Source organism: Physella acuta, unplaced genomic scaffold (genome assembly GCF_028476545.2).
Source record: "Physella acuta isolate Inbredline_101_S28 unplaced genomic scaffold, ASM2847654v3 ptg001087l, whole genome shotgun sequence".
In the NCBI taxonomy this organism is placed as follows: domain Eukaryota; kingdom Metazoa; phylum Mollusca; class Gastropoda; family Physidae; genus Physella; species Physella acuta.
Genome location: NW_026732604.1, coordinates 46,448 through 72,536, shown reverse-complemented (window position 1 = coordinate 72,536; position 26,089 = coordinate 46,448). Strand labels below are relative to the sequence as shown.

The 26,089-nt window shown below is 32.4% G+C and overlaps 2 protein-coding genes across 5 annotated transcripts in view; one reads left to right on the top strand and one right to left on the bottom strand.

The window, feature by feature from the left end:
• The first annotated feature begins 1,928 nt into the window (after nucleotides 1-1,928).
• LOC131955619 (ethanolamine-phosphate phospho-lyase) lies at nucleotides 1,929-13,396 on the top strand. The gene is made up of 11 exons (XM_059319809.1): nucleotides 1,929-2,087; nucleotides 7,666-7,784; nucleotides 8,456-8,615; nucleotides 8,739-8,813; nucleotides 9,223-9,322; nucleotides 9,453-9,661; nucleotides 9,976-10,070; nucleotides 10,276-10,400; nucleotides 10,625-10,779; nucleotides 10,937-11,026; nucleotides 11,214-13,396. The coding sequence occupies exons 1-11, from the start codon at nucleotides 2,032-2,034 to the stop codon at nucleotides 11,365-11,367; spliced, it is 1,338 nt and encodes a 445-aa protein (XP_059175792.1). The 5' UTR covers nucleotides 1,929-2,031; the 3' UTR covers nucleotides 11,368-13,396.
• A 1,640-nt stretch (nucleotides 13,397-15,036) lies between these two features.
• LOC131955618 (leucine-rich repeat serine/threonine-protein kinase 1) overlaps nucleotides 15,037-26,089 on the bottom strand; it is a 45,650-nt gene continuing 34,597 nt past the window's right edge. For all 4 annotated transcript variants that reach the window (XM_059319805.1, XM_059319804.1, XM_059319807.1 and 1 more), the window contains 5 exons: nucleotides 22,702-22,941; nucleotides 21,350-21,534; nucleotides 20,665-20,781; nucleotides 15,917-16,197; nucleotides 15,037-15,636 (listed from right to left, as the gene is read on the bottom strand). In XM_059319805.1, the coding sequence (XP_059175788.1) occupies nucleotides 15,493-15,636; nucleotides 15,917-16,197; nucleotides 20,665-20,781; nucleotides 21,350-21,534; nucleotides 22,702-22,941 (967 nt within the window). In that variant the 3' untranslated portion in view covers nucleotides 15,037-15,492. The remainder of the gene's footprint in view (nucleotides 15,637-15,916; nucleotides 16,198-20,664; nucleotides 20,782-21,349; nucleotides 21,535-22,701; nucleotides 22,942-26,089) is intronic.

Genomic DNA, 26,089 nt, shown 5'->3' with positions numbered 1-26,089 from the left:
GAAATGGAATTTATATAGAAAAAAAAAGAGAACAAAGTCTGGAAGAAACACTTCTGCCTCCCACATCCTGATGCATCAGAAGAGACTGATGATGACCTGTTAAAAAAAATTCTCAGTTAATATCAAATAAAGTGTTATTCTGTTGCATTTAATTATTGTGTTTTTTATACAATTATTTGATATTTGGTACAAGCTGTACAAATGTAATTTCAAAAATTCCTTTAAACATCTGTTAACACAAATGTTGCATGTCCATTTCTGTCTACCTTGCAACAAATTATACCCTTTTAAAGTAGTTGAGGATAAAAGTTACCATTTATACATTTAAATATCAAACATTAGACATATTATAGTTTGCATTTATATAAGAAACGTGTTCACATAATACTGTGCACTATTTTACAAACGGATTAGAACATTAAAATTCAGTTTTCTCCTATTTCATATTTTTCGGACGTGATACTTGATACGTTTGTCTTCTATACCCTCGATATATAAATATATATATATATATATATATATATATATATATATATATATATATATATATATATATATATATATAATCTATATATATATAAATATATATATATATATATATATATATATATATATATATATATATATATATATATATATATATATATATATATATATATATATATATATATACATATATATATATATATATATATATAAAATCTATATATATATATATAAATATATATATATATATATATATATATATATATATATATATATATATATATATATATATATATATATATATATATATATATATATATATATAATCTATATATATATATATAATATATATATATATATATATATATATATATATATATATATATATATATATATATATATATATATATATATTTATATATATATATATATATATATATATATATATATATATATATATATATATATATATATATATATATATATATATATAGGCCTATATATATATATTTGTTTATTTATTTATAAGCTTATACTTAAAAAAATGTACAATTTATTTTTAAACTCTACATTTAGTCTATTCTAGATCTAGATCTATGTCTAGAAGAAACATTTAATTATTTTTCCCACGTTTTTAGCGCAATTTCCATTCTGGAGAATTGCGTTTATTAACTCGTCATTTCTGGGAATGGATGGATGAATGAATGTATGAATGTATGAATGTATGGATGTATGGATGAATGTGTGTCCGGGCTTTAAGTCGTATCTCCTCCTCAACGAAGCAATATCGATGACTAGTTCCAAAAGCAATTATGTTAAGCAAGTTACGAGGATGAACATAGGCCATAAAAATTACGGGTTTCTTTCATGGATTTCCCGGAAAAGCCAAAAAACCTCGAAAAAGAGTTTTTGGCCCATATCTCGGCAACCAGACCACTAAGCGACTTGAAACATGTACAAATCGATTCCTGCCATAATTTAGAACAATATTGCCGAAGAAAGTTTTCAAAAATATCTTTTCGTTCGGTCACAAAATTTTTTTTTAATTAATTAAAATTTGGACCGAATTAGTAGGCATTTTTTCCAACCACACCACACGCGTCATCACGTTCAATAGCTGCGCCATCGCGTTCCATGGCAGCGCCATCACGTTCAGTAGGCGCGCAATGGTTTTTAGTCATGTAACTCTATTGTAAATAAAACATGTAAAATACTGAAAAAAAATTAATAAAAAACGTTTTAATAACTAACCAATGGTTTTACTAACCCTGCTCTTGATTTACGCTACGACAGAGCTATTTTTAGATAACATAAGGAAATTGCGCTAAAATTGTCACTAGACTTTTTAATTACCTTGTTTAAATGATATATGCACATATTATATTTTTTTATCAACTTTAAGAAGTTTTTTTTCTGGCAACTTGAACTGGAAGTAAAACAGCTGACAGGGACAGCTGTTTACGTTTCTAAACAGATCAAAATCTACTATCTCGGGAAAGGCATCAGCTCAGGGACAGTGCTATTGAGAACTAAATTAATATTGCAATGGACGGAACCTTAACCAAGACTCAGTCGTTAGAGCTCCGCAAGAAATACATTGGGTAATGTAGGCCTATGAGTATGAGTTATTTTATTAATTTTAGATTATCAACGAACTCTCACTTGTAATAATTTTCAAGTAATTTGTCTCTGTGACCCAAATGCCAAATATGAAATAAAAGCCAAAAAATTAAAAGTACATATTTGGTAGTGACCCAATTATTTCCAATTAATTTATTAACGTAAGCCCAATTTTATTGGAGTTATGCTTAATTTGCTTTTATTTAAAATATCTAGATCTACAGTCTAGTCTAGTATATTTTAATTAATTAATTAGGCCTAACTCTAAGCTAAGGTTCTAATTATTAACTAATTAAATTATTTACTGCACTAGCAGTAGTAGTAAGTAGTAGTAGTAGTATTGTAACTGTTAGGCTATAGATTCTCTAGTGTATAATATAAAAATATAGAGCCTATACTATATATAGGCTACTTTATACTATAGTATTAGATTACACTGTTAAAAAGATTATTAATTATTATATTATTAGTTATTACAGTTAGTTAGACTATCTAAGATTAAGACTATTATAAATACAGCAATAGTATTTACAGTATTTAGCTAGTCTCATAACGCGAGTTGAATTACCTCCCCTGACCCGCTTTTTTATGGCCACTTTCTAGTTCGTTTTTTTCGATCGCGTCTCGGCACTGTTGCTAAAAATAGCATTCGCGCAATACCATACGGGTAAATCTGTTTGGCGTCTGCTACACGTGATAGATCGTTGAATGGCCGACAAGCTGATATAAAAATTATTGCGACCGGATGCGATTTTCGTGGAAATTGAGCTAGATTTAGCAAAAGACAGCTATATTTGTGTAAAATATTATTATTTATACTTCTACTTACACAGATATTTTGATAACTGCAGTTCAGCCGTCCATTTTTCTTTTAAAATCTATCTTTAGAATTTCTGTACCGTTTGGCAATCGGTCAGGAGCATTTGCGCACTAAACCCACCCCCCTACGGCAGATCCGATTTTTTTCCCAGTGAACTCGTACTGACCTCCCACATAGCTAAGATAGTACATTGATACTGATGGGAAAGCCTCTAAATCTGTATTCCTACTAGAGATCTAGAAATAAATCTAGATCATGGAGTTTTTATAATGACTTTTAAATTGAATGTCTCCAGTTTAAGATATTTTTTTTTTCAAAACATAGCTACTTTTAGTACTATATTTAAGTATTTCAAACCATTTTGGTAGTTTTTTCTTAAACTTAGACCTAGATCTAGTGATTAGATATCTATATTTTGTACTTATAACTTGCAGGCCTATTAAAATAATAATAAAACAGTTTGCTTGATAACTTCATTAGGTCATTTCATAAACACAAATGTTATAAACATATAAAAATCACAAAACCACAGGTAATATCTTAATTCTGTAGCCTACCTTACATTTAGGCTAATACTGAATTAAAAAGAAATTACATTAAGGTTTGAAATTAATACAACTTGTAATTAAGAAAGAAAGCTTCAATTCTAAATACTACAAGATATAATAACAAACAATGAAACAAATTCAAAGCTTTTTTCAACCCATTTAGTCGAAAAGATTTTTATTTTTTCCGATATTGACCAAAATAAGTTTTTAAAGCTTAGGCCTTCTGTTTTTACAAACATAACTCAATTTTATTAGGCCCCTGTAAACATTAATTAAGATTCCTCTGTAGACAAAGCAATCTATTTGGCAGATGAAGTAGAGTTCATGTTTCTTGACCTCGGCATATGAAGTGATTGTCCGTGTGGTCAGCGATATTCACAGCCGCCAGTGGCGTAGCGAGGTCGGGTGTCACCCGGTGCGGCACTTAATGGTGTCACCCCCCCAGAGGCATAGAGACCCTTCCCAGGGACAAACTTTCAAATTTTCGATTTGCACCCCCCCCTCAAACTTTCGATTTGCACCCCCCCCCCCCCTCGAGTTTTCGATTTGCACCCCCCCCTCAAACTTTTGATTTGCACCCCCCCCCTCGAGTTTTTCTCTATATATTTTGCTATTTTTTGCCTTGGTGTCACCCCCCTAAATGGTGTCACCCGGTGCGGTCCGCACCCCCCGCCCCCCCCCTCGCTACGCCCCTGACAGCCGCCTTTACTTTTTACCTTTAATTTCCCCAATGTATATCAGGTACCCATCAGAAATGGGTGGACTCTAATTAAATTTTATTAAACAAACATTTTGATATAGGCCTAGATCTATAATCTATAACATTCCAAACAACATCTGTTCTGTAGAATTTACCTTTCTGCTTCCAAATGCGGTATTTTCCAATGGAAAATTCATCACAAAACATACAATAAATTATATAAATGGCATTTTATAAATTTATATAAACTATTTACTTTCACCTTGGTGTAAAAAAATGTAGGTATAAGCAAACTGATTTCAATAGTAAGAAAGAATCATGTCTTTTCTTGCTTACTAGCTTTAAAACAAGTGAATCTGACTTTTTACCTGCGTTTTTGGTCGCGTTTCTATATATTTTATTTGCGACACTAAAAAAATTATATTTAATCAACCGATTATGCTAAATTAATAAAATTGGTACTGTTGGATTGCATTTTTAAAGCTCTACAATTATATGCTATTCTTTTTATAATTTGAAGAAAATTGAATTTATATGAGACTAACTACAGTATTACTTATAACGAAGTGACTACTGGGAAGCAGCTTCTTTCCCCAGCGCTAGTCTGGCCGGCAGAAGATGAAAAATGCAATGACATTAATAGATGAGCAATAGGCTCAAATTAAATATTAATAGCTGCGCAATGAGCTCAAATTATCCTTTTATATTTTATAGCTGTGCAAAGGGATCAATTTTCCTTTTTAGCCTTATTCTTCTGACAAAACTGTCTGTATTGTCTGTTCAAGTGAGTCGTCAGGGGTTGAGGGTCATAGTATAAAGTTATAGTAAAAATCTAGTTAGGAGATCTAGTCTATATAAGTGAAGTATAAAATGTTTTTTAAAAATGTATTTTGATAGCCTGTTTAAATCTACTATTTAAGTATTGATCAAGTTTATTAATGTCCCTTCAAGACAATACATAGGTCTAAAAAACGATTATTCTAATGTCTAGATCTAAGTAAGTATTACTCAAATACAATTGGGTCACTGCCAAATCAAAATTGTACTTTTACCCTTAAAGCGTGCCAAGCTACGATCGTGGCTTTGCTTTTACATAACTTTTAACACTTAAGGCCACGTGGAGTGCACTTTAAGGGGTCATTTTAAGCTATTTATTGGTAAAATATGTTATAAAATCTTACACTTTTAAAGAAAACATGACTTAGAGTTATACCTTGTTTCATTACCAAATGTCCTTAAAACAATAAATACATCAAATCATTATTATCACATCTGTTTTAACAACATAGCATACAATTTAACAAATATTTAAAAGGCATCTTTAGAGTATTCCCAGTGGGAGCCTTTAAATTTATTAGGCGTATCTTTTTGTTTTGTCCATAATTAAGATGAAGTCCTCACTGGAATTAAATATTTGCTAGTCTACCTTCATCTTAGTAATGGATTATCTCCCATCCTATACAAAAAAATGATTTTTTTTGGAAAGTACCAATGAAAAACAGCTCAATTTACAGAGTACTTCCTCCTCAATGTTGAGCACCAATAGAGCTGGGAAGTTGGCAATAAGTTTGCAAAATTTCATCTGCCCTTCTGCCAATGTATTTTCAGCCTTAAACAACTAAATTTAGATCCATTTTAAATTGCAAGACCTGAATTATGAAAAGAAACTTCCAATGATTGAATAGACTTGTGAACATTTTCTGTAAAAATAAAAGAATATAAACATATAAACCCAAGGGGGGGGTGCCAAAATGGGTATATATATATATATATATATATATATATATATATATATATATATATATATATATATATATATATATAAAGCAGGGGGGGGGGCGCCAAATTGACAGTTCGCCCCTGGCCCCGGAAAGGGTCACTACGCCTCTCCTTCAAGTAGATCTAGAACTACTTTGTGAGAACTCATTTTTAATAATTAATAACCCGACTCTAAAATCGATATTCAACACTAAATGTTATTAAATCAAAAGATTTAAGGGTGAAATAAGTTAATAAAACCTAAACTAAAGAGATTATTTGAATAAAAAGTTGATCTCATTTGTCATTGTTTTTTTTTTGCTATCAGTTTGAATCTTACATCCATTCCTAAGTATTTGCTATCAATTTAAGTAGAGTATATCTATGTACACTTAATGTAACATGTTTTTCATGTAAATTTATTAAGCTTAAATAGTTAGGCATCTTATTACACCCTATCAACTTTTTTTTTAACTGTTTCTAATTTATTTTTTAAAAGAAACAGCATTATCTGGATAATTACCAGATAAAACTATTAATTGTTTACCAATATAGCCTCTAGATTGTATTAGAGAAATAGCCTTTAACTGCTGATAGCACTTAATTTAAAACTGCCTCTTAAAAAAAAACTTTTAGATAACTGGACATGTTTATTGAGGTTTAGTCAAACACAGCTTTTACAGCATCTTATCATCTAGAAGTGGAATTGAAATTACCTTGACTGTGTTCTTTAAAAAGTGTTACAGTTTTGGGAAATGAAGTCCAAGGAATTAGGTTAATGATACACTATATTATCTTCTCTATAAAGCATGACATTTTAAAACTCTTATCTTACATTCAGCCGAAAAAAAAATTCTTTGAAAAAAATAAAACCTTTAACAATTTCAACACTAGAATAAAGTATTAAAACGTGGTCAGAAAATTTTAACCATAATTTGTATGTTAACATTATGGGCCATCACAAAACAATGTTATGCTTTTAAAAATGATTTTTACCTCCTCCTAATTGTCACACATAGTCAGAAAAAGTCAGGCCTCCCACTAGAATGATGTCAAACCTCAGATTTCTAGCCCCCTCAAAATTAGTTTTTTTGTTTTTTAAACTGCAATTTCTTTCTAAAACTATTTACTGGGCACTGTCAACAATTGTATGTTAATCAACTGACAAAAAAAAAGCCCTTTAAAAACACTAAATAATGACTAAAATATAGTTACTAATATTGCTTTTTAACATGAAAATTGTGTTGTTATACTTTCTGAACCCTCACCCCCCTCCTCCAGCATTGTCACAAATGTTTATCCTCCTCCATCCCTAAAGGAATTTGGCATTGTTTATACTTTTAAATGGCAAGCAGAGGATACATTGCTGCAATAAACATCTAAAAATATTGTTAGTTTGATCATCTTGATGTTGAAATTCTCTGCATTATTGATTTATTTCATTTTGGCTCTCAGTTTGCTGACTTGAATACTTTTTGGGTCATGAGTTTTGCTCTGCCTTTTGATTCCTGACTTAATACCACATTCCTGACTGGTTTTCTATAATAAAAAAGCTTTTTTATTGAACATTCAGAAGTATTTCATTGTTTTTAAATTTACTAGCAATATCTGTTTGTGGGTTGTTGTTTTTTATCAATCTTGTTTAATTAAACCTGATCCATAAATATTACACTAAAACATGATACATGATACAAATCTCGTTGTTTAAAGGTTTTTGTTGTTGTTTTCTCTAGGCCATCATGTACACTCTTTTTCAAATCTGACCCATTAAAAATTGTGAGGGCATCAGGACAATACATGTATGATGAGGAGAACAATGAGTACCTTGACTGCATCAACAATGTTTGCCATGGTGAGTTATAATGCTTAAAACTTTCAGGTTACTAAGGTTTATGTTTTTAAAAAATCATTTTCTTATGGATTATGCTAAAAAATGTAGGTTTTTAACTTAAACATTATAAAATGTTTTGTTTCTAAAGGCTTGTGTTAAAAATGTTTTAGCTTTTTCAAGATCGAAATATTTTCAGTTTTTATAGGTTTTATGATGACTGTCATCTCACTAAAGTATATATTAAACTCTTTTAATTTACTAAAAATCAATTTTAAAATCTGTCTGTATACTAAATCTTTCAGTTACCTTTCTAACTGAACAGTTTACTAAAGCCCATGATAAAAGCTTTTAATTAAGCTTTGTTAGAATCTTCCACTTGGCCATATTTTAAAACTCTTAAAGCTAACCACTTGTAAAAAAAAAGTTCTTTTAGTTTACCAACACCCATGTTAAACTTTTTTCCATTGACCGCCTGTAAAAAAAAAAATCTTCCAGTTTACCAACACCCATGTTAAAATCTTTCAGTAGGCCACCTGTAAAATAAAAAAAAACAACCCACCCATGTTAACATCTTTCAGTTGGGTATCTGTACAAAAAAAATCTTCCAGTTTATCAACACCCATGTTAATATCTTTCAGTAGGCCACCTGTAAAATAAAAAAAAAACTACCCACCCATGTTAACATCTTTCAGTTGGCCACTGTCACCCAAAAGTGGTTGAAGCTGCCTCAGAACAGATGAAAACCCTCAACACCAACTCACGTTTCCTGCACGACAATATGCTGGTGTTGGCGCAGAAGTTGGTCGCCACCATGCCTGAAGGGCTGTGCATGGTTTATTTCGCTAACTCTGGGTACGATTTATTGAGATTTATCCTACTCTTTAAGTGATCCTTTTAAAAATATATTTTATTATAATTTCCTTAAAATGAATTAACATACTCTCAAAATAAAAAAAAAATTACTTTAATCTGCAGGTCTGAAGCCAATGATTTAGCTATTAGACTAGCCCGGCATCACACTAAAGCAACTGAAATCATTTCTCTTGATAGGTAAAGGACCAATTAATTATAATGAAATATCAGCCAGTATTTAATGAGTAGAAGGATGGATTATTCCCCCCTGAACATGTCAAGTAAAACTGAAGACCTTAAAACTAAAACCTTTGAGTAAAATGTTGCTCTAGTTTAGATTTTTAAAAATGTGTTGTATATTATCATGCAGGCGAGTATTCGCGCATGAATTGAAATTTTTTTTTAAAGTAAACAAAAATATATATTGTGTATTTTAATTTCAAAAATTAATTTTTGTTTGAATTTTTGATAGTTAATTGTATAAAATAAGGTCATAAAATGACACAAATTATAAACACTTTTATGATAATTTCTACAAAGACGACCTGTCAGTGGCTTGGTGGTTTATGAGCTCGTTGTCAGTTTTTTTTTTTATTCATTTCCTTAGGGCGTATCATGGGCATGTTGTATCACTGATAGACATTAGCACATACAAACTCAATAATATGAAAGATGGGGTTCACACTAAACCAGATTTTGTTCATATTGTAAGTAAACTTTTGCTTCATTATTTTAAATTATTACATTTTAAAATTGTATTAAAAAATGTTGGTTATAAATAGTTCAAAATATTTTTAAAATTGTGTGATGCTCCTTTCACTGCCCTGTGTGTTTCAGGCCGAATGCCCAGACACGTACCGCGGCAAATACCGCTCATCTGATCACACAGAGGAAGAGCTGAGCAAGCTGTATGCCGCTAACGTAGACGACATCATCACCAACATAACAAACAAGAATAAAAAGGTCTGCTGTTTCATAGCTGAGGCCATGCAGAGCTGTGGTGGTCAGGTCATTTACCCCAAAGATTATCTCAAAAAGGTTTCCAAGTGAGTTCCATCCTCTAACATTTATTTATTTAAAAAAATTAAGAATTTTTTTTTAATTAACATATTACAGTTACTTGTTAGCGTAAATGTTTTTTAGAATGATAATAATAGTTGTTTTTTATTAAGCATAAAAAATAAAAAATAACTTTTCGTGAGAAAATTAAATTAATTACTTTTTATGAGGAAGGTAAAATTTTTTGAGAAAGAATAAAATGTAAAATCCTTTTATCATTTTGGCGAGAAAGAGTAAAATAAACTTTTTGTGATGAAGAATAAAATTGTGTAAAAATAAGAAAAAATGCAATCAACTTCAGGTCAGTGAAAGCCGCTGGTGGTGTGTGCATTATTGACGAGGTTCAGGTTGGTTTTGGCAGGGTTGGGACTCACATGTGGTCGTTTAGTGCTCAAGGTCAGTCCTGCTCATTTTCTGTGGAATAAACTCTCAAACAACTTGCTTATAAATAGTAGATTTAGTCTTAAATCAATGTCATTGAGAATGTTGGGTATCCTTTTTTTATACCTAGAAATATGTAGGACTTATTCAGAAGTGCTGGACATTCAAACACTATAGTATGTACATAAAATAACTTAATTTTGTATCAACCTTTCATAAGATATGGTGCCTGATATTGTCACACTGGGAAAACCAATGGGGAATGGTCACCCCATTTCTGCTGTTATTACAACAAGAGAAATTGCAGCAAGCTTTGAAGCCTGTGGTGTTGAATACTTTAACACAGTAAGTCTTATTTACCACAGTTAGTCTAATTTTTCACATTGTACTAATTATAGTTTTAAAAAACTAAACATTCAGACAAATAATAATAGATAACAGTGCAGTATAAAATCAAACAAGAGAATTCCTTCAAGTGTTAATCTATAATTTTTACAATTTTTTTTACACGTTTTAAAAGTTTTTTTGTCACCTTTGTCTGCTGTTTCATGTATTTTTTTCCCTTGCAGTATGGTGGCAACCCTGTATCTTGTGCTGTTGGTTTAGCAGTTTTGGATGTTATTGAAAAAGAAAACCTGATGGAAAATGCCAGAAAAATTGGTGCACTAATGAGCACAAAGCTGAATGCTCTTAAATCTAAATATCCCCTTATAGGAGAAGTAAGGTATGCCATGATATGTACTAAAAAAAATATTTTTTTAATGGATTAAACAACTGATCTAATTTTCCATCAAATTCTCTTGAAATTATTTCTCATATATATCAATTGTTTACATTTTAAGCTAGTTATTTATTTGTGTTTGAATATAACATTTTTTCAGGGGTGTGGGAATGTTTTGGGGTCTGGACTTGGTCAAAGATAATGTATCCAGAAAGCCGGCCACAGAGGAAGCAGCTTATGTTGTAAAAAGGTATTTTTTTCTTTTGATAAACAAGATGTCAGCTTTGATAACAAACACAGTAGTTAATTTATTTTAGAACTGAAAAAATTGTCCTCTTAATTAAAATTGTTCTAGACTAGAATTTATGAACTAGTCTACTGATTTTCTGTGAGGTTATTTGATTGTATTTGATTGTCATGTTTTTGTCTCGACCCAGACTCAAAGAGGAGAGGATTTTATACAGCCGTGATGGGCTTGATGAGAATGTCCTCAAGTTCAAACCACCCATGTGTTTTAATGAAAAAAATGTGGAAACACTTATAACAAAACTTGATCTTATCTTCCAGGAACTTGAATCTCAAAATAAATAATTAACTAGGTCACAGATTAATTCAAGTGTTGGAATTTTAAAAAAATGTTTTATATCATGAAATTGTGGAAGTTTTAATAAAAGGTTAACATACAAAGTATTTAAATAATCAAAATGTTTGCTAATATTCCTCAGTGCAATGCTGATTTATACAAACTATTTAAGTATTTGCACTGACAGCCATATTTAAAGGTCACCAAGTTAATACAATTAATTACAATCAATACAATCTTATGCTGTGTACCCTGTTAGCCTTGTTCCACCAGCTGCAGATTATAATACTTAAATTGTGTTTATTTTTTTTTCTCATACACGTTTTCACCTCAATTTTGAAATCTCAGGAGTTTATATATATCAATATATATCTGATTGCATTCATCCTTGCATTGGACTTTTTTGTATCATGTGAAATGGAGTTCTGATATTTTATTAATTGACTGGGGACTTTGATTAAATTTTAACTCATAAAATTGCTTCCAGGATGTTTGGTGTTTTGTATGTCATGTCACCAGGTTTTTAATCACGATATTGAAATGGTTTGCTAAAAATATTTGTGGTATTCTAACTTGTACAACTCCTTTTATAGAGCTGAGTTCTCATTACATTAGATACTGTCTTTCTTTTTAACGGGCATTGTCTTTTTTTCCTGTTTTTCCACTAAAATAATCAGATTTGCTAATCCCTTCATGTTTTAGGAACTTTTGTTTATTTTAAACATATATGTATTGGTTTTCTTGAATTAAATATTTCACTGGTGGCTGAAATATTTATTTATTTGGTTGATAAATATATTATCTTTCTCTATTTCACAAAAATCTCAGAGTTAAGTCACTCCCTTGAGTGGCGACATAAAAAACTTGAATAAATTCAGCTGGTCTTTTATATGTCACTGTCCTATGCTTGTTTACATTGTTGATCTGTAGTTGTGCTCCACTAAGGTTCTCAGTTTTTTCTCTATTTAACTGCCTTGCCACTGTAAATTCTTGATGATGTTCATACATTGCTTATGATTTATGCTTGTAAATTACAGCTAAATGTTGATGTGAAAAGTATACTTTTTTTTTCTGAAGGTGTATCTATTCTCAGTGCTGTCGAAATTGTTTAATTTGGCTTGTGAGATTTGCAGAGTTGAAAGTTTATTTTCTGTCACTATGCCATCCAGGATTTACTTTGATGTTTAGTAACATTTAATTTGATTTTAAATAAACTATATGCTGAGTTCGTCCAATCCAAATAGCCTAACATTTGTATAAAGGCGTCTTTGTGAGAAGCTGTATTGTCAGCACTCTTTTCAACCTTTGATATAAAGAACTCAGCATAACAGTGTTGACTTAGGAAAATCCAGCAAATATACTTTGACCATTTTATAAATACGAAAGAAAAGTGAACATTTAATTTGCAACCAGCTTAATCATCAGATATATATTTTTCTCATTCTTGTTTCTCTACTAGTCAGGACTTTTTATGCCTTTTGGTTTTCTACAACTGTCTGTTCTAGTATATTTTGACAATGTTGATATTTTTTGTCACAATGCCTACCATATTTATTCAATAGTAAAGTTATTATTCTCAAATAATCCTAGTAGCAGTGATTGTGTACATTTTTTATTATTATTATTAATGACTCACTTGAAAATTGTGCCATTTTAATTAATACTGACATGTTTTAAATTTTTCTTTAAACTTATGGTGAAATCCAGAGCTGTATAATTGTATATATTATACTTGTATTTTAATAGACAATCTGTTGCTGTTTGATGACAGTGTACCCCGGTTTACATTTTTAAAAACTTATTTTTTAAGTTCTATATCAAACTTTTTTTTCTATTAAAATTAAGTTATATAATTTTTTTTTAAAGCACACTTGTTTCTATAGTAACCTCCCCTTGTTACAGCAGTCTCTTATCACAAAATATAACAATGTATTATCTTTTGTATTCATTTAAAATGTTGCAGCTAAATATTTGAAGTGTTAATGTATTTGATATGATAAAGCTGCCTTAATGTTAGTAGAAAATATAATAAAAATCTTCCAGTCTTTGTTTCCTGTTTGAATATTATTATTTACATTCGTAAAAACAAGCAAAGCAAAAGTTAATAAAAATGTTTAAACAATTTTTACTAAAACATGCAAGTGTAGAACAAAAAATAATTGACTGGAAAACGTTGAGCAGATTTGATCAATAAATCTTGAACTCCCTTGTTAAACAACAAACTTGCCCCCAGTTCTGCAGAGTTAGCTGCACATGTCACACTGACTTCTTTCCCTTTATAAGTAATCAACAGGGATTTTAGCACCATTTTATAAATCATTTCCTCTATAAGGAGCTAAGGGATTTTATAAAATGGTTCCATTGAAATATTAGTATATAATAGAAATGTTAATATATTAAATTATTTCAAAATAGTTTCAATAATTTAATGCATTAAAACTACAATAATACTTATATTTCAGCTCTCTTAATAATATTTTAAAGAAATTCTAAATGAAATGGCACCAAATCCCACATAGGTCTAGTTAAACATGTGAAATAGCTCTGCAGCACATAATATTTTCAGTTAATTGTAAGTATGTTGTCTAAAAATTAAAAATATATGCTCAACTTGAATGCAAAAGGAAATTGTATATGCTACAAGTTATCATTAACTAGATAAATGGTCACAACAAAAAAGTCTATTTCTAAACAAAAAGTCTATTACTTAACAAAAAGTCTATTCCTTAACAAAAAAGGAAAAAAATTGTAACCAATAAAATTCAGGAAAATATAACAATAGCAGATCTGTACATTTGATTATCACATGTAATAACACAAACAAAAATCGACACAAATAAAATTGTAAATATAAAAAATTAACCTAGTATTAGAGACATTTATTTTAAGAAAAGTAAAAATGTATGACTGTTTTTATACTGGAATATAATTTTTAAACAGGTAGATACTACCTTCTGATTGTATTTCATTATTGCACTTAATTCTAATGTTTGAAATTAAAATTCGTGATAGGGCAAAGAAGTATTATGACACTTGTGTATAAATAGAATAAATTTACGATCATTGTGAGGAGATGAAATGTTACATATATTTACAATGAAATAATGAAACTATATATTGATAAAAAACCTGTGGGACTATCTGACTCACACTACTCACAGTCAACATCCAAATCATTCTTCCATTTTCAAATACCAGATCCACCTAGGCAAAACTTGTATTCTCACAACAAAGACTTGCCACACACCATACAGACAGGCCATTTGCGTACATGATACAATAACAGGTTTTAGTTGCTAATATACAGGAATGATGTAGTTATCCAGGCGATGAGTTTAAATGGTATGTTCTGTAGGGGACAAAATGTCCTAGGTTGTCCCAGTAATGAGCTAGATTGTGGGCTTACAAATTTTGGCATCTTTGTGGTAAGGCTAGGTAACATTGGGAACATTGATATTTTAATGATAATATTTTAATGATTTGGAACAATGATGTTTTAATGACTTGGAACATTAATATTTTAATGATGATATTTTAATGACTTGGAACATTGATATTTTAATGATGATATTTTAATGACTTGGAACATTGATATTTTCTGACAATTGTTAATCTGATTGTATTGTTTATATTTACAATTCATGAACACATGACTCTTCCTTCATCATTCTCTAAGCCTGAACCAGAATAATGTCATGATCATTTCACAATGGCCTGATTTAATTTTTGGGGATATTGAGTTCATTTGAAAAATAAAGTTCACACATTCTTAAATGATAGGGTATAAATGCCTAAACCATTGAAAAAAATATTTTTTTGTCTGTTGTTAAAAAAATAATACAAATTAATGTATTTTTAAAAAATTTACTCACAACACAAAAATAAACGAGCATATGTGAAATGACAATGAAAATTTAAAAAAAAATTTCAAGCCTCTTTTCTTTTGCTAAACCATCCGAACCTGGTTATAATATCACTAGTTTTGTTATTTTAAAAAATCTGTACACATTTTGATTTTTGTACACCAATAATCACAGCCCAGCATCACAGGTATCAAATATTGGTGTCTCTTGTAAAAAAATAACACATCAAATGTCGACACAATCAACGGGGAAGAGCAACGACTATTGCTGTTAATAAAACTCCCAATCTGTTGCGTTCCATACGAGGAGAAAAGTGTGATTCCCGTACGGGTCAATATGTGCTGCAGCATCGTTATGTGGTCGAACATCATCCAATTTATTAGCTGGTCCTGAATCTAGAGTTGGATGGAATGTCTGGAGAAAAAATATATTGAACTTATCATACAAAAGCACAAAAATTCTAAACCCTGTTTTTGTTTTGTTTAAAAAACCACCAGTCATTTGTTCCATGAATGTACAATGTTTTTTTTTTAAAACATGAGATAAAGACATACCTTTAGGGAAGTAAAAATAAAGAGAGCTCAAAAGATTGAGGGATGTAAGTTATTTTGAAAATATTTTTTGTATATATTGGTACTCATACTAAAAAAAAATAGCAGAAGTTTTGTAATTTTATGAATAAAATCCATCAAACCTTGATAATGTTGGTGTATCCTTTACCAACAGAAACAACGGCCGGCACAGAATTTTTCACATTCTCTCTCCCATCTTTTCTGTCAGCTGCGTCTTCAGCCTCAGATTCAGTGGAAACTGGTTTCACTGGGAGGATAACTTTGATGTAGAAGTCCTGGGCAGTGTGGCACTGGAACAGGCACAAGGGGATGAGTGTTGTGGCCTCTGTGATGAGCATGGAGCCGCGTGTGGTGCCAATGTACAGGTAGTGGTCTATGGCGGACAGGGCACTTACTTGACCACCTGCAGGTTCAAAAAAATAATTGAAGAGTTTTTGTTAAATAGAAGATAAAAATTTGTTTTTTTAAAGAAAAGATTTTTTTGAGAGATTATTCACTATATATATTACTGACTTTTAGAATAGTATGCAATATTCTGGAAACTAAATTTTATCATAATTCAATTCATAGAAGTTAAAATTATTTAGTTTTCAACTTAAAATACAGTGACCTTTTAATTTTTTTTTTTAAATAAAATTTTCTTATAGTAATTACAATCTATAAATTAAATGTACAACACATACTTAGTAAAAGAGATTTTCAAAAAGACATTTAAAATGTTCTGATATAACTAGTAGAGGAAACTGTCACAGACTGTATAATTATGTATCCTTATTATATTGTGTTTTGCATGAATGAAGAGTACCTGGCTAGCGGAAGGACTGTCTGAGCGATCGTCATGTGTTGTTTCATGCTTTTGGGTGAGATCGCTCATGTACGTAAGGGGAGAGAAAGTGGTGAATAAAAGGGAGAGCAAAAAGGTGAACGGGTGTTGTGTGCTAGAACTTGGGACTGGAACGATGGCAGTGGATGTAAGATGTCTCCATGACTTGGAGTCGTGATTATTATTTGTACCTATATCAGTTGATCTTCAAATATGGATGTACCACGGATTTATCTGTACATAGTGTAAATAAAGTTGTCATTTCAAGTTGCCACTGTTGCTCGTGTTCCTGTATGAAACCCACAACAACAAAGAATACATGTTGTTACATATGGTGTCAGAAGTGGGCGTCTACTGTTACATATGATGTCAAAAGTGGTTGAAGAAGTGGTGCTACTGTTACTGATTCTACTGTTACATTGTCAGAAGCAATTGAAGAAGTGATGTTGTTACATTGGTAAATTATATTGAAGTCTGAAATCGTCAACGAAGTTACAGTGTTACTACAAGTGATCAAGAATTGTCACATTATCATTGTAAGCAGTTTTCAACGTTTTTGAAGTGGTCTTCCACTGTTTACCAAGTACGTCAAGTTCTTGAAAGTCATCTATCTACACTCAAGTCAGAAGGGTTGCTGTAGTCAAGTCAGACGTCTTGTTCAAGTCAAGTCATCAACGTGATAATTTTTATCACCTTATTTCGATATTGTCTCACCAATGTCGAGTAAATATCGTCTGTGTGTTTTTTCTGTTTGGATTTAGCTGATCAAGTCTTAGTGTTTCTTTTCTACTGTTTGGATTTAGCTGTTCAAGTTTTTTCTATATGGATTAGCTGTTCAAGTTTTTCTACTGTTTGGATTTAGCAGATCAAGTTTATTTTTGTAACTGTTCCTAAACTGTTCCTAAAGATGTCTTATCTAAAACTGGACAAATTTCTACTCTGTAACAGGCTACTAGAACTATTTTGAATTTTTTCAACTTTTTGGAATCAACAAAGTGAACTATTTTTGTACTATATATGTACTATGAACTTTTCTTGGATTACTAGATGTCTCTAATCAACTGAACAAAGCCAGAATACAAGAAAGGGTATTGTAAATTAATTAACATTTATCTATTGTCAACTAATGAATTTATATTTTATGTCATAGAAAATATATCAAAATGTTATGTTTTGAAGAATATCTAGCACTAGCGAGGGCGCAAGGCATTAAGAAGATGAAGAAGCAGATAGCCTGGGCAAACACTCGATTTGACCGAGACATAGAAAAAGCATTAGAAGCATGGGACGAACAAAATGAACAACCCAAACGAGCTCATGGAAATGTATTGAGAGAACTAGATGATGTGATAGAAATAGTGTGTAATAAATCAAGAGGTATTACAGAAATGCAAGAAGAAAAAAAAATGTCAGATGGAGATAAAGTAGAGGAGACTGTACAACAAAAAGGGAAGAGAAAAAAAAGAAACAGAAAACAGAGAGCAGATAAAAGGGCTGAAACTTTGGAAAAACAAGTTGGCCTACATGAACTAGAATATAAACAAGAACTATTAGAAATGAAAGCTATAACAGACACAAATGAACCAAAATTAGAAAGTGAACAGACAGAATTTAAAGCAGAACTTGAAGAAGTAAATATTGGCAACCTTTGGAATGAAGAACAGAGTAACATAGTCCAGGAAGAATTGAAACCCAAGGATAAAACAGAGGTTGAACTTAATAATGATTTAAAGGTGACAGATACATTAGTATGTCTTAAGATTGACTCTTTTTTGAATGATACGCAGGTACACGAGAATATTATTGAAAGTTGTATCGTAAGTCCATCAGAGAATGGCAGTCAACAAGAAACAAGTCCATCAGAGAATGGCAGTCAACAAGAAACAAGTTCATCAGAGAATGGTAGTCAAAATGATTTAATAAGCCCATCAGTCAATGGCAGTGATGATTTAATAAGTCCATCGGAGAATGGCAGGAATCATGATAAACTAATGATGATTAATGAATCAGTGAACTTAATAAGCCACAATAAAGAGAACGTACCTATTGAGGAGTTACTTAGAAATCTGGAGTCAAACTTTAAAGAAGATATCCTAGAACTCAAGAATAAATTTAACAAAGAAATGGAGAAATTAACACAGAAATTTATGTGTGAATTAGAATCAATAAAGAAGCACAAGGAAGTTAAGAAAGATGAAACAGTAACTAGAAACTACAATGTCATTAATGCACAGAATGAAAGTAAAAGAAATTTAGCAAATTATGAATACAGTCAACATGTTAATAAGAATGTCATTAATGTCATTAATGCACAGAATGAAAGAAAAAGAAATTTAGCAAACTATGAATACAGTCACCATGTTTATAAGAAGCCAAAATCTAGATGTTTTTACTGCGGAAAAACAGGTCATTACCAAAATCAATGTTGGCATAGGTTGGCAAATCAGAGAAGAAACAATTATGTACACAGAAAGTCATGTGAGAAATACAGTAATTTAAGAAATGTATCAACTTCAAATCAGAATAACAAAAGTGTGAATAGGTATACTAATGGAAGTTACCGACGCAACACATATTATGAGAGGCCAAAGCAATGCCATAATATTTATATTGAGTTGGTTGATGAACCAAACCAACATACACAAAGCAAGATAACCACTGACGTTGTTCAGAAACCAGAGGAGAATATTAAAACAAATGAAGTAACACAAGTTACACGAAATCTAGGAAATGATTATGGTAGCACAGCTAAAAGCTACAATTTGAGGGAGAGATGGCATACAGGTCATCGTCAACTGCACGAGAACGATTACTCATGCTATAGAGGATGCTAAGATTAAATTATCAATTGACAGTGTATTAATATTATACAGTCTGTAACTGTAATATATAAATATCAAATAATGTGTTTGAGTAAACATAAATTGTGTACTATATCTAAAGAATGTAAACTGTATTATGTTAAACCTATTCTATACTATTAATTAACAGAGAATAAAGTAAATAAATAAAAGTTAGAGACTATTTATTCCGCATAACAATAAGACGGAAGTCTCAATGATGAATTGTGTGTTAGTCATACCTGTGAAAGGCAATGTTGTTGTGTTGTGACCTAGATATGACTGAAATGGGTCGACTAGGGGAGACAACAAAGTATATTACTCATGCGTGGTAATAACATACCTTGATGATAAGGAAGTCTTTGTTTTTACTACATAGGATATAGTTATTTAAATTATGAGTTGAATTAAGTCTTTGATAATTTCAACTATGTATTATGTTTTGGTAATTAAGTCATGTACCAGACTGGTTTGGTAATTTATTACACTCATTTGTCTTGTTTATACTACAATTACTGGGTAATTGAAATGTTTTTCTTTCTCATATTTGAATATATTACACATAATGCTTGTGCATTAGTCTACAAAGAATGTATTTTTCCATGTTTTTTGAGATGTATAAAAATTTTGTTGTCTGGCACATGATCCTGCCCTACCAATATTGTATTTATAAATTTTGTTACACAAAATTTTAATTGAAGGGGGGACGTGTCACAGACTGTATAATTATGTATCCTTATTATATTGTGTTTTGCATGAATGAAGAGTACCTGGCTAGCGGAAGGACTGTCTGAGCGATCGTCATGTGTTGTTTCATGCTTTTGGGTGAGATCGCTCATGTACGTAAGGGGAGAGAAAGTGGTGAATAAAAGGGAGAGCAAAAAGGTGAACGGGTGTTGTGTGCTAGAACTTGGGACTGGAACGATGGCAGTGGATGTAAGATGTCTCCATGACTTGGAGTCGTGATTATTATTTGTACCTATATCAGTTGATCTTCAAATATGGATGTACCACGGATTTATCTGTACATAGTGTAAATAAAGTTGTCATTTCAAGTTGCCACTGTTGCTCGTGTTCCTGTATGAAACCCACAACAACAAAGAATACATGTTGTTACAGAAACCATTCAAAGTGTTTTGATGTAGCAAATTAAAAAAAACTTACATTCAAAGTGTTCTGATGTAGCCAGTAAAAAAAAACAACTTACATTCAAAGTGTTCTGATGTAGCCAGAACTGGCGAGTCCACAGTGGATACAATCTGTGAGCAGTCTAGCTTTTTGGCAATACAGCGATTCCTTGTGTCCCACATACAAATTATAGAGCCTTAAAAAATAAAATTATTCTTTAAGCAAGTTGTTGTATAAAATCTGCATGTAGGTGAGCAACATTTAAAAAAAATTCAAAGTCAAAACAAAAACTGGTTCATTTTATAGCCCAGCATTGTTTTTGCTTTTAAATTTGTTTCTTCTTCTTCGTTCTTAATTATTAGTGTTGAAGGGGATCGAGATTTATCGACCAGTGGGTTTGAACTCGAGACTTTGTTCAAATTTATCAACCATGAGCTTTTTGCAGACTCGACCACGCCTCCAACACAATTAAGCGCTACGTGTCAACTAGTTATGCGCCATTGAGGCCATTGATTCCGATTTCAGCCTGCTTTTCTTTTTGGATTTGCTTCCATAGCCTTTGTCTAACCAAGAACAAACTACAAGGCAGCAGTTATTTAATTTTGGAGTTGTCTCTCCTAGAAGAGTGGCTGTCCCCAGCTAACGAGCCTCATCTGTTTCAATAATAAATATTGTATTCAAGTGATGGTGTTATGGACCATTAATTAAAGAAAACATGAAGCTTTAAACTTATAAGATGAATCAGAATGACAAAACAGTTGTACCAGGGTAGTTGTAGGACCAGACATTGGAGCAGTCTGCTGAGGTCCCAGACAAGGTGACCAAGAAGGCAACAGACGATGTAGCCGTGGCCACTCTGGGCCCATGACTGAGGCAGTAGTCCAGGGTTTGACTCTCAATGTTCCAGACACACATGGCACCTTTACACTGGCCCAGCCATAACTCACATCTACAGGAAGGAAAATGTATTCTTATCTCATGTCGATGGAAATAGAAATAATGTTATCACCCCCCCCCCCCCCTTTAAAGGAAAGTAGAAATGTTATCTGCCCTTCAGATAAAAGTAATAATGTTATCTACCCTTTAAGTTAAAGGGAAGTATATATAATCAATGTTATCTGCCTTTAAACTAGAAGGAAAGAAAAATTGTCTACCCTTATTATTGGAAAGTAGAAATTATGTTATTTCCTTTATAAAGGGAAGTAAATGTAATGTTAACTCCCTTTATAGTAGAAATTGTAATATCTTGTCTAAAAAAAATGTTATATCCCATTAAAGAGAAAAAAAAAATACTTAAAAAAAACATTTTAAAAAACCACGTTTTTCTTGTGGACTAAAAAGTAGAAAATAACTATTTACATACATTTGATGACAAAAAACGTGGGTACGTTCACCATCAAATTTCCCGACCCATCTGCCCGACCCACGTTTTTTGTAATCAAATGTATGTAAATAGTTATTTTCTACTTTTTAGTCCACAAGAAAAACGTGGTTTTTTAAAAAGTTTTTTTTAAGTATTTTATTTTCTCCTTTTTAGTCCGTTGCTACACATGAAAAACGTGGTTTTTAAAAAAAGTTTTTTATATAGTTTATTTTCTACTTTATCCAATGACTTGATTAAGTATGACTTGACTAAGTGTTTATAAATACACGGACTAAAAATCTTGAGCGAGCAGGATTCGAACCTGGGTTGTCGCGGCCACAACGCGAAGTACTAACCACTATACGATCACGGCCAGCGCGCTCACATCGATTGGGGCCGAAGTAACTGTGTCAATAGGTCTTCAGTCTTGTCGGTATCTTTAGAAATCATGTCCTCAATTTTATGGTCCTTAGGGCGTAATTAAATTAAGCTAATTACGGTCTCTAATTGCTAGTTTTTATGATTGCATCTGAAATTGTTAGGCGAAAGTAACCTGCATGCCAAATTTCAGATCTATAGAGCAATCAGAAGTGGGCTAATTTTCGATGTCAATTTTAACAACAAACACATCCACAAACGCGAAGCTGAGTTAAGAAAAACGTGTTAATATCTCCAAACATCAACTTTGAAAGCATATCTTCACTAATTGGACTGAGAAGAAAGAGGTTTCCAGTTAAACATTGGATGACCAACCTTTCAGCTGTGTTCACCAGCACAGATGAGAAACACGGCTCTACTTTGTGGATGGTCACAGACTGGTCATCCAGCAGGTAGCCTTGGCTAATTTCCTTACACATGTAGATGGTCCCTTCAGCAGAGATGGCCAGCACACAGTGCTGCTGGGGCAGGGGATGTAAGGCTAGGAAATTGACAAGGGGGACTGTGGCAGGGACAGGTAACTCTAGTTGATGGACCAGCTGAAGCTGCTCTGAGCTGTGGGTCAAAACAAAAATAATTTTTTTAGAACTGATCATGGGAGTTCTTGGTCAAATGTTTTCAGAAGTTGAAACAATAAAAAATAAAATGATCCCAACACAAATAATTATTCGTAGCTGTCTCAAAAATAAATAAATCACAATATGAATCTTAAAAGCCAGGAAACATATCCCAGCTACAAAATATAGCAGTAATTTTTAATAGAATGATGATACTTATTATGAAATTTTGTTAGCCTGCATAGAGAAAATTAAACATTTAAAACAGGTGTCTCCAAACTACGGCCCGAGGGCCGCATCTGGCCCGTGAGGTCCTCTCATCAGGACCCTCGGAGATCTTTTTGTCCACGGGAAAAAAATGTTTGTTGGAGTTGGCTAAGGAAAAATTCAAATTAAACTGAAAATATATCATTGGGTACAAATACCATTGAAGTAAATGTGGCCAGTAGCCCAGCAAATGACCTTTTTAAAGATAATTTTTGGGGGGGGGGGGGGGGGGGGGGTAGACTTTCTTCGGAGGGGGGGGGGGGGACACACTGTTAAAAGTATATATTTTCTATATAAATTATATAAATTTCATTTCATTTGGGGGGGGGGGGGGGGGCGGTAAAAATTTTTCGGGGGGCTTTGCACCCCTGAAGAGATGCCTGGAAGAAACTCTGGGCTTTCCTAATATTAAAATGTTTGCATCAAAGTATCTTACACATTTTGGAACAACATACACACTTTATCAAGAATGAAGTAGGTATACGTGAAGAACATAATTGGACATCGAGTGTGTTGTAGGTCCCCAACAGTATTTCTTTCAGACTTTTTTCTCAGTTGGGGGGGGGGGTCACTTGATATATATATATATATATATATATATATATATATATATATATATATATACTAGCGTACCCGTCCCCCGCGCGATGCCGCGGGGATAGAAGAAAGTTTGACGAAATGTATTAGAAGGATTTCACCAACGCGTTACCAATCATATGTTCTTAGACGCGTGGCCGTTTTTTCTAAAAGTGAGTTATTTAAAAAAAAACAATGCCTGCGCTTCTATCATAAATATCGGGACACGGGTTTACCTACACTACCGCATGAAAACATTGAGTGTACATTAATCACTCACCGAAATAATATGGTAGAACACACTTCGGTGACCGCCTCTGTGTCAGAACGTAGAGGGGCGCTCTCAGGGCCCCCACCCTCCCCCCGATTACACTACCGCATAGGCGCGGCGTACTACCCCTGGCTCCTTAAAACTAACAGGCGCCATCGGCCAAATAGCATCCTGTTAATAATGATGCAGATTTCATCATTCGCTAATGTGACACAAATGATCAGGATTTTTTTCTTTAACACGTAAAAAAATTATTTGACGTGTTTTAAATATCAGTGTGACTGATGCAATATGCTAGCGTTACTAATGGTCTATTATTAGATGCTCGGTCTCAATTTCGGCCTGGATTGTCTAATAATAGATGCTTATTGCATCATTCGCAAAGTGACGAAACTCTACAGTAGGCTCCTCATATTCAAACAGTTATTTTTTCATCTTTCGCAAGGTGACGAAACTGTACAGAAGGATTTCCTCGTGTTACAAAGTTATTTTTATAAGCCTGTTGTAGTTTTACCGCTGAATATAGTAGTACTCCTTACTCGCTATACAGGACGCTCGATTAACGGATGCCCAGTGCCAACATAGTCGCTCTAAAACTCTGGGCGCCAAACCGTGTATTGACGAAAGTTGTACCCTATATGGCGCCGCCCATAAGAAACTTTAGTTTTCTTTTTCGCAGAAATATTCTCGGGAGTATTCTCATCTACTCCCTAAAGTTTCATGGTACTCGGATGAACCGCATCCGAGTTTTATTTTTTATAAATCGTGTATAGAGAAAAAAAAAATCGCTCCCACCCCCACCCCGCGGACGCCGCCCTTGCAATATTAAACAATATTTTTTTTGCAAACCCTACCATTGAGTGATCTAATCATCTCCCCAAAGTTTCATGGTACACGGATGAACGGTGTGAAACCGAAATTTTATAAACCGTATATAGAGAAAAATCGCAGCCTCCAGTGGCGCCGCCCTTGCGAAATTAAAAATGATTTTTTACAGAACCCTTCCCTAGAGTTTTATTATGAAATCCCCAAAGTTTCATGCCTATCGGATAAACGGTGTCATTGCAATTCACTTTTATTATTTTTATATACCGTAAATAGAGAAAAATCGGACCCTCCCGTGGCGCCGCCCTTGCGAAATTAAAAAATATTTTTTTTACAGAATCCTTCCCTAGAGTGGTATAATGAACTCCCCAAAGTCTCATGGCTATTGGATGAACGATGCCAAACCAAAATCGACTTTTAGTTTTATATACCGTAAATAGAAAAAAAACCAAATCGCGCCCTATCGGGGCGCCACCCCTGCGAATTTGAAATTTTTTTTTTCGCAGAAACCTCCCCAGGAATATTTTCAACAACTTCCTAAAGTGTCATGGCGATCGTGTGAACAGTGTCACTACAATTCACGTTTACTAATTTTATATACCGTATATAGAGAAAAATCGCACCCTCCCGTGGCGCCGCCCTTGCGAATTTGAAATATTTTTTTTCGCAGAAACCTCCCCAGGAATATTCTCAACAACTTTCCAAAGTTTCACGGCGATGTGATGAGAGGTGTAGTAATGCATAAAGGACAAACACACACACACACATACATTGCTTTTTATATATATAGATATATATATATATATATATATATATATATATATATATATATATATATATATATATATATATATATATTCCATGGGGGGGGGAGCTTTGCCACCTTGAAGAGATGCCTGGAAAAAACTCTGGCCCCAGAACTTATATTTGATAGTTAATGCGGCCCTGGGGCTGAAAAGTTTGGAGACCCCTGATTTAAAGGATAGACATGAGTTGGTGAAAGTATCATTGCAAGTCGGAATACATGTGGTTAATTGATTTACCAATTGAACTGCTTTGTTGGTTTTATGATCATAATTATGAATATAGTTCGTTATAAAGTTATTTAAGTTAAAAATGACTGATTTAAAAAAAAACAATATAGCTATCAGAAGAAAAAAAACTGTAAGAAAAAACAGTTTGAGACTTACTGAAAGATTTGAATGAG

What these genes read in the sequence shown, in the direction of transcription:
- LOC131955619 (XM_059319809.1), top strand. Translation starts at nt 2,032, where the DNA reads ATGGACGGAACCTTAACCAAGACTCAGTCGTTAGAGCTCCGCAAGAAA. An exon ending in TATCTCAAAAAGGTTTCCAA is followed by an intron (nt 9,662 to 9,975) that starts GTGAGTTCCATC and finishes AATCAACTTCAG; the next exon opens with GTCAGTGAAAGCCGCTGGTG. An exon ending in GTGTTGAATACTTTAACACA is followed by an intron (nt 10,401 to 10,624) that starts GTAAGTCTTATT and finishes TTTCCCTTGCAG; the next exon opens with TATGGTGGCAACCCTGTATC.